We start from the raw sequence: 9,425 nt of genomic DNA on the forward strand, positions 1-9,425 counted from the left end.
GGTACACAAGAAGAATTACATGTGTCACTATTTAGATACAAGTGGGATGGGAATTGGGGGGAGGGTGATGATCTCAATACGACCATACAAAAGTTATCAGCATAAAACAAATGCGCATAGAATTGGTAAAGACTCAATTGATGTCCTTTTCTCATCCATTCTTTTTTTCTTTTTCCTTTTTTTGGTAGCACCGTAAATTTTTAAATTTTTTCTTTTGTTTTTGTAACTTTTCTAGTATTGATTACATCCGACCAGTGCATCATCGACTCTATCTATCGATGGATCTCGCCTCCTCCTTCGCTGAACAGCAGGAAGCAAAGCAGGGCTCTCCTTCTCCATCTCCTTCTCGACACCATAGGCGTCAAACGAAGCGTCGGGAATGCCAGGACTGAGAGAAGCGAAGCTGCTGCACTTAGCGGAGCAGAGCCAAGTAGAGAGAGAGAGAGAGAGAGAGAGAGGGAGATTCAACCAGATGGAGTGTTATCGTTGTCGCCGTCGCTGGAGAGAAGATCGTACTCTCTCTCTCTCCTCCGCCCTTGAACCAAGCAAACTCGTAAGTTCTTCCGATTTTGGTGTCTTATTGCGCGTGAATTAGTTTGAAGCCGGAAGTTGGTTTCGTAGAGACCTTCCTCAATCCTCGCCTTCTTCTTCTTCAGCTAGGGCTCTGTTCTTCAAACTAGCAATTTTATTGCCCCTAAATCCACATCTTCCGTGCTTTCCTCATGAGCATTGGCGAGAGAAACGCGTCTGCGTAGGACATTTCTGCGTGTTTGAGCTCTCATCGATGGAGATGATATAGGGAGAGATATCTCTCGAGCATCATGAAACTTGAAAATATTCAGAGAGAATTTCATGCCTTGTCAAAAATATGAGGGGGTCACTTTTACGCCTTGTTCTCAACGTACTCCAGACTACTCATCCTCCTGAGAATTTCTTGCGGTTTAACGTGTCTTTGTTTCTGCTTGCGTCTCTTTCCCGTTGTTCTTTTCAAATTCTAGAATAATTTTTAAGAAGCCCTTTTTCTTTTGCCTTGATTGGTTACGAGATGCTGCAATGATAAAATTTGTTTCCAATTTATGCTAAATATTTTCATAGCAAGTCAAACTAATGAAGTGTACTTAAACTGCCTCTTCACAGAACTGTCCCTCTCGCTGCTTTGCTCGCCATCCTCTTGTGGTCCAATCCAGGTACGGTTGAGGCGCCACCGTTGTGTTGCGTTTCTTTTATGTAGAGCAATAACATGGATTTAGCTTCAGTTTTTGTTCGGTTCCTTTCGAAGAGTAGTTTCTGCTGAGCATATTTGAATTTGATTCGTACCTATTCTGCTTCTGCATTCTGCATGTCTGGTCAATGGGAGGGAACTCCTGGTGTTCGTCTATTTTGTTAGGGGAATGGTTATTGAAAAAGTGAAGGGTGTCTTTGAGCTTCTACCGTTGAGAAGGATAAGGTTGTGTTTTCAGATGTGCATCCATTACAGAAGGCTTTCACAGCCTGCATTACTTGGTATGATAAGTTTTTGGATAGTGGATGTATCTAGAGTTAGGTGGTCCCATTGGTCAATTGTTTGCCCTTTTTGAAGTCGATGCAACTAGGATGGTCGTGTAAGGTGTGTGCTTCGTTTCACTGTGGGAGAAGATGTTGATGCGAGTAGAATCATGTGTAGAAGATGTGATATGCATGGTGCACTTCAAGAAAAACAACCTCGACCGGTGTTTCGGTTGGGGATGTATGCACTTAAGAAGTAAAGCTGACTTGTCTTATTCTTAACAGCTTCTATGATTCTAGAATCTGCCTATGCACTTGCACTTCTTGAATTGCTCAGGTTTTTTGTGGTAAAATCTAAGAGGCATGTGCAATTTACATCTTGAGGATTAGGGATATGAGATGATGAACTTTTGAATTTATCTATTTATATTTTTTTCTGTTGCAGCTAAAGTCAAATTTAAGTCTGGATTCCCTAGTATAGAGTCTGTCCCTGGCCCTCAATTGCCTCAGATTGAGGCATCTTGAGCTGGTTTATTATGGTCCCATGCGCCCAAGGCCGCCCACTGCTTTTAAATCGGCTGACAAATTTTCCAATGGAGTATCCCTTTTTCAAGGTGGTGACGAGGCCCTCTTATGTTAAGTATGGCTTGGTATGATCCCACGCTTATTGACTCAGACTGGCAATGTCTGAAAATCAAATATATCAATGCTCTTTAGATCTTTGCTTATAATCTAGTGTATTTCCAAGTTTACTTCATTGTGTAGTATACCACATGATATGTTATTTTCCTTGAAGTGTCTGTGGGTGTATGTTTAAAACCAGGTATAAATATCTTAACACTGGAGTAATTGAAGTAGGGAAAAAGATGAAAGGACAATTATTGGGACATAAGCTGGTGGTTGGAAGTTCGAAAAGATGACAATCGTCTCCTTTTTTTTTTTTTTTGGATAGATGCTGCTGGAAAAGTAATTGCTGAGGCGTCTTAAGAATAGAATCCAAGTTCTCTAATATGGAGAAATTGGACAATGTTATTCAATGCTGTAAACGTAGAATATATATGTGTATCACACCAGGAGACTAGTTGATATGGACAAGCAAATTGCAAAGAATGTTGCTGCCTCCATAACTAAAGAGAAAGACCTGATTGATAAGGGGGTGGCTTGTTATGATTCTGAAATTTCATTGTAGATCTAATGACTGACAATTTTGTTTTCAAATGGGAGATACTGTTGTGTTTGTTATATTAATTAGATTTGGGGGAAAAAGATGATTTTACTTTGTCAAATTGAACCAATAGTTTGATAAAACCTTATTTGAGTTGCGCTTGAAAGAATCAAACGGCCTAAGTTTAAATTATCAATTCTATCCATGTTCCAGTTATCAATTTATTTGCTTTTTCCCCTGCGATTGTGATTTGTGTGGCTGAAATTGATACGTTTTAAATATATATAGGAACTAGAAGGCTTCTTCTGAATGTGTACCCTATAGCATTCTGGGAGCATATATTTGACCTTGACTTTGGATTAATGGCTTTTTTTATATGGTTTACTGCCTATTAAACTCTTCAAACTAGCAAGTAATGCCTTGAACTCACGTTGTGTACGATTTGATTCTCTCATTAGTGTATCCTTATGTCTTGGTCTGTTCTTCACCATATGTTGGTTTTTCAACCATGTAGATGGGCAGTCTACTCCTGTTCAATTCATCATGCAAGATATTCAGGAAATTAAGCAAATTTGCGACTCTCAGGTATTCGGACAGGTCATGGATGGTGAAGCTAAGGAGTTGTAGATGAGAATTTTTTTTTTTTTATTTTTTTTGGGGGGGGTGGTGGGTTGGGGGGGGTTCTTTTCCACTGGTTGGCCCACATTTACAAGAGAAAGTCATCCGCATGTAGAAACTCATTGATAGGGATGATTTTTTGTCCAGAGTCTATATATTCACCAGTGCCGGTTAGGACTTGATTTACATTGATCGAGATGAACTCTGGAATTTTCACTTTCGCTGGTCCAAAATGAATTTAGTATTCCAAATAATACCTGCTTTATATAGTCTTGAGGAACCAAGGAAGTGTACTTCTATGCTGATTGGGTTTTATGAGGTTGATCATAATCCAGATGCACACTCATTAATGCCACATTCCAAATCTGAATGAACCAAAAAGTATGTGCTTCAAGATGTCCTTTTTGGTTTATGCATTCTTGTTATGTTGTTCTTCGTTTTGAATTTGAAATCAGGACTCATAGGCTTATTAAGATTATGGGTTTTATTTTTCCTACAGGGAATACCAAAAAGGTTTGAGAGGATGCTTTTGAGAGAATGGTGCAATTATTTGGCCTATGGAATTGGAAAAATGTGATGAGATGATTTGGCCAGGAAAGGATTGGAATGAATTTGCAGAGCACTACTGTGAGGGCCAATTTTTGTCTTCTAATCTGAAGGGGACTCCATTTTTTATGTCTCTATAATTGATGAAAGGATGTCTGAGATAGAATATTTATCAATCAATGTTGATGTGAGGAACCGAGCCTCAGCAATTGTGGAACTGTTTTGCTGAAAGTGGAAGATGCCTTTGCTTGCTATGATGTTTCAGTCAAGCTTGACGTCTGGGGGGATGAATTGCATTCAGCCAAGTGTCCTTAGTCTTGTATGAAAATGGAATTTGATCAGTTTTGCAAAGTTCATGGTGATTCCTATGCACATTCATCAGCAGAGTTTGGGGAGGGACAAAAGTTTGAACTGCTCATCACAAGATTTTCCAAGTGTGAATCTTAATTTATTAGCTAATTCTCCCTTGACTGTGTTGTTCTCGTGTTTGATTCAAATACTGTACAGGAACTGTCCATGTCGTTAGGCTAAGAGAAACTGCGTTAGAGTTAATGCTAAGAGAAACTGTGTTAGAGCTAATTCATTCTCTTAGTGTTTCTCTGTCTCTAGATCTCCCGTGTGTGCATATTTATGTGTTGGGACTAAATGTGCCGGCGATTGCCGTGATGTTTTGGTTGAGCTTGAAGTCTTGGGGGATGAACTGCATTCAGCCAAGTGTCCTCAGCTTTGTATGCCAATGGAATTTGATCAGGTTTGCAAAGTTCATCGCAGTTCCCATGCACATTCGTTACCAAAAAGTTTGGGGAGGGATAGAAGTTCAAACTGCTCATCATGAGATTTTCTGGGTGTGAATCTGAATATATTAGCAAATTCTCCCCTTGACTGTGTTGTTCTTGTGTTTGATTCGAATTCCATGAGGAACTCTCCACATCATTAGGCTAAGAGAAACTGTGTTAGAGCTAATTCACTTTTGTAGCATTTCTCTGTCTATAGCTCTCCTGTGTGTGAATATGCATGTGTTGGGGGATCTCATAAATAATGGAAATAAGCCAAGCCGTCATATCGGATTTGATTGTGCTAAGAATCGTATTGGTGTGCATATAGGCCTTGGGAAGCTAGACCATTAGTAAGACTCAGATTGATTCATTTAGGGTTGCTGTGTTGGCAGATATGAGTTTTACATAACAAGAATAAGATACAAAAGCAAAAGCTTTCTTCATGTTCTGTTTGTGACTGCTGCAGGTAAGCTGAAAAAGCAGGGCTTGTGCAGAGCTCTCGAACCGGCCAGCAAATTTATACTTGATTATCCTTTCTCTGAAATTGTGGTGAGGTTAATACATCTGAAGAAAAACAATGTGGTAAGATCCTTGTAATAATGACAACTCTTTGATTTAAATCACACAAAGCAACCTCATACTGTCTTCCTCAGAAATCATTAGTTGTTTTCTTCATTTTGATGACAAAATTGTGAAATGTTTACTTAAGCAGAGAGTTCCTGGTTCATTCCCAAAGACACGCATTAAGAAAAGCCTGCAGACGGTGGCTCTCATATTTCAAGACAAATCATGGCTGTTGAAGCTCATCAGCCACGAACATAATGGAAAGTTATCTGCCCGTTGGGCCGCATTCAGGACAGAAACTCCTATGCAGGTGGAAGACATCTGTGTGTTAGAGCTTTATTGAAAAGGACGATATCGTCGTGTTCAGAATATCCATCTTCAGAACCACTGATAAGACTTGGGTGTATAACAATACTATGCAATACGATAAAGCAGAGGAAGCATCACTTTAGCTCACTTTGGGTGAGAACAGAACTTACAGAATTGCTAGGCTGAATTCTGCTTCCGGTTTGGCAAAATGGATGAAAGCATGAGTTTTGTTCCAATGGATGGAATGGTCCCGAACGTGTACGATACCTTTCCTGATCCTGACTTAGCTCATCACCATGAGGGCAAGAGTCGTGAGTTGGAGGAATTGATAAAATGTCGGTTCTGTAACATTTCTAGAGATGATCTTTCAAATTTGGTGCTTCTTTAATGTTTCCGGCGGCTCAACCTGACCTTTAAAATTGTAAATGGAAGTAATGATGATTTTACAAGCTCCGGTGAACTTACATTAAATTCTTTTCATCGTCTCTTTCTCGATTTTTTGAAGATTTCGTGATCAGTCTTTTCACATGTGGGCGCAAATTGAAGTTTGTCAGTTTCTTCTCATGTGAAGGGCTTTCGGAATTTTTATTTTTTTTCATATTAGCTGAATGTTGATATGCATGACAAAGCAAATATGCTGGCGTCTTTGCGTTGCTGCGGCCCGACTCTTCTGCATACTCTCTCGACAGACAACGCATCCGAGCCTCCAGCAGTGGCTTTTCGTCTTATGAAGCTCGCCGATTCTCTCTCTCTCTCTCTTCCTTGCAAGAACTTGATACCTCCTCCAAAGCACAACCGACAGCAATGGAAATTTGGGAGACAGCAAGAGGATGGGAGAAAACAAAAGCTAAACATCCTGGAGATGGAACGTCCCGGTAATTGTGACTGTTGATCAAGGGAACACTCTGGTCAAGTCTCGCCGTCGTGGCTGCAAGGCAACTGGCATCTTCAAACCGGTAGCGACGCTATTTGTGCTTCGGTCGGTGCTGGAAGCAACAATCGTCAAAGAACTCAATCTCGATGAATCGCCGGTGGGTGCTCCGTTCGCGGTTGGACTCTCTCTCCAAATTTTCTCCGACTAGATATTTTTTTGCATCTTCTCTCTCTCGCTGGCTCTGGATTCCCCTGATTCAGATCATCCCCACGGTGAAGCACACCATCAGATTCCATATTCGAGTCGTGGCCACTCTGATTCGAGTTGTCGCTTTTCCTGTCCTTGTCCATGTCTGTTATCAAGTCATCTCGGGCTCATGTGGCCATCGCCGCCGCTGAACCATCACCAGGGCCGTTTCATGTCCGATTGAACTTCCGAGTCAAATTCCGATTCACTCCAAAACACGTTCTGTTAACTCTTGCTTTGTTCTATTCCGCTCCCACTTGGGCCCGTTTGGTTAGAACTTTTGGGAATCATTTGCCAAAATGCAAATACCTTTGGTCTGAAGAGGGTTTTCCGAAACGCAAATATCTTGTTTGGTAAAATTTGTATTTGTAAATGACTTTATGAAATTAAAAAAACAAAAAAATTATATTTTCTTTTTGAAGTCCGGCCACGGACCGCCGATCCGGCGGCGACCGCCGGATCCGGCGGGGCCGGATGGCGGATGGCCGGATCGGCCGCCGGGTTGCGCGACCTCGGGCGACCGTCGCCTGGGGTCGCGCGACCCCGGGCGACGGCCAACGGGTCGCGCGACCCAGTGGCGACGGCCAACCGGGTCGCGCGACCCCGGGCGGCCGTCGCCGGGTTGCTCGACCCCCGGCGACGGCCGATGTTGCCGGGTCGCGCGACCCCGGGCGACGGCCTTCCCTGGTCGCGCGACCCAGCGACGGCCGCCCGGGTCGCGCGACCCGGCGGACGGCCGCTGGGTCGCGCGACCCCGGCGACGGCCGCTGGGTCGCGCGACACCCTGTGCGACCGTCGTCGTCGCGCGACCGGGCGGCCGTCGCCTCGAGGTCCGGGTCTGGGGACCCTTGGCGGCGGTCGCGGCGCATTGCCGGCGTGCACGACCCCTTGGCCGGCGGTCGTCGGCCTCCGATCGACTTCTCTCCGGTGAAGATGAACAAGTAGAAGTTGTATTCGAAAATGCAACTTCCCAATGGACCTCTCCCCTCCATTCCCTAAAGCCCCTTCAAGCCCTTTGGAGATGCAATTGCATCTCCCAAAGTCCTCAAAATATTGAACCAAACATTACCCGCTTTGCCCAAACCCCTTTAGAGGCCAAAAGCCCATTCTAAATGCCGAACCAAACGGGGCCTTCATCACCATCTTTCAAATTCCATCGTTTCGCCCATCTACCCCGTGCGCAAAGGGGATGCAGGTAGTGTGTTCATTGCTTACAAGAGCTTTATCCGATTGCCAAGGCTGAGGTTGGATGGATCATCACTGTCTGTATACGATCCGCCGATTCGAAGGATGAGCTTCTTCGGGTTTTGCTCTCGGCACTCTCGTCGGTCTGGTGTCACTTCATCGACTGTGGCAGCCGAGGCCAATCTGAGTCGTTGTCATCATCCGAGTCGATATGCCAAGCGTGAAGATTGGCGGCCGTGAGCACGAAGAGAAAACAACGAAGAACAGAAAGGAGCGAAGCGAAGCAGCGGATGGAGATGATTCGGATTTTGCATGGGGATTGTGGGGAAAACGGGACAAACGAGGTGAAGCCTATGGTGGTTCTTTGGATGAGAAGGAAGTAAAGTGTTGAAAAAAATAATAATAAAAAAAGGAAAAAGAAAGGAAAAAAAAGAGAGACGAAAGGAAAATATAGAGAGCCCACGAGAAATCGGTCAAAAGGAAGACCTGCACAAAAGATGTAATTCGTCATCCCATCGAACACCTTCCTTGCAAACTCGATCCCTCCTCCACAGTGCAATCAATGGCAATGGAAATTCAGAAGACGGTGAGAGAATTGGAAAAAACAAAACGAAACAGAATCAACAGAGTCCGAACGTATCAAAATCAATTCTAGAGTCGAACGGGAGATGAAATGACCTGGTGGTGAGTACGACTATCAATCTGATAGTATCATCATTGCCCGGATGTCAGCAAGGAACCGGCTTTCTGTGGATATTTCTTATGGTGCGATCTTCCTTCCTCCACTTTTTGTTACAAAATCGCTCACTCTCTATTTCTCTTTTGCGCAACTCAACGAACACCTTCTTCCCTATGTCCATCTTCATTTTTCAGCAAGTCTTCCTCCATTGGGGTCGTTTCCTATCCGATTGAACTTCCAAGTCCAATTTCAATTCATTCCGTTTCCAGTATACGTTCTGTCGATTCTTGCTTCCTTTTGTTCTCTCTCCCTTCATCTCCGCCTTTCGGATTCCAAATGCCATCGCTTGCATCCTTCATTTCGTCTCTCTATGCCGCGCGCAAAGGGGATGTCCGGCTAGTGGATAGGATCTGCCGATTCGAAGGATGAGATTCTTTGGGTTCGGTCTCGGCCCTCCTGCCGATCCGAGAAGCCCGTCAAAAGGAAGACTTGCACAAAAGATGGAATTCCTTGCGAGGAAGATTCATCCCATAACTCGGCCATCATTTTCTTTTTCTTTTCCTTGAAAAAGGCATCAAAAACTCCAAACGACGCCATCAACAACGCCATTGTCGCGTCTCTTCACTTCACTTACCTTTATCGGATCTCTCCCTCCATCTCGACGCGCTCCCCCGCTCAATGAGTTCCGAGTCGCTCCACCATCACCCTCGCTATCTACTGCTGCCTTGAAACCGAGCTGCACTCGCCTCGTGACTGATTCCGTCCCTCACCGTCTTTAGAAATTTCGGTGATCTTCTCTCTCTCTCTCCTCTTCTTCCGGTTCGAATCGCGTCTTCGCTTTGTGGATTCTTACGTGTTTTGACCGAGGCTTGAATCTTGTCGTTTTACTCGCGTGGCCCTTCTATGCTTTTGTTCACAGGAAGCACCTCATCGTTCTGAAAATAAATATTTCTTGTACCTAATTCTGTGAAGGAGTCA

General features: G+C 43.8%; 1 protein-coding gene across 8 annotated transcripts; it reads left to right on the plus strand.

Moving 5' to 3' along the window:
- The first annotated feature begins 25 nt into the window (after positions 1-25).
- LOC120290322 lies at positions 26-5,620 on the plus strand. 8 transcript variants are annotated; one of them, XR_005548236.1, is made up of 6 exons: positions 26-125; positions 236-553; positions 1,138-1,187; positions 3,768-4,659; positions 5,057-5,172; positions 5,303-5,620. XR_005548236.1 is itself a non-coding variant. In XM_039306268.1 (4 exons), the coding sequence occupies exons 2-4, from the start codon at positions 4,170-4,172 to the stop codon at positions 5,495-5,497; spliced, it is 390 nt and encodes a 129-aa protein (XP_039162202.1). In that variant the 5' UTR covers positions 1,954-2,135; positions 3,768-4,169; the 3' UTR covers positions 5,498-5,620. The 8 variants fall into 8 exon arrangements, 3 of the variants coding, with proteins under 3 accessions (XP_039162202.1, XP_039162208.1, XP_039162203.1); XR_005548238.1 differs by having other exon boundaries at positions 3,768-4,565; XR_005548237.1 differs by having other exon boundaries at positions 29-125; positions 256-553.
- The last annotated feature ends 3,805 nt before the right edge of the window (positions 5,621-9,425 follow it).

This window comes from Eucalyptus grandis, chromosome 1, assembly GCF_016545825.1.
Source record: "Eucalyptus grandis isolate ANBG69807.140 chromosome 1, ASM1654582v1, whole genome shotgun sequence".
Lineage (NCBI taxonomy): Eukaryota > Viridiplantae > Streptophyta > Magnoliopsida > Myrtales > Myrtaceae > Eucalyptus > Eucalyptus grandis.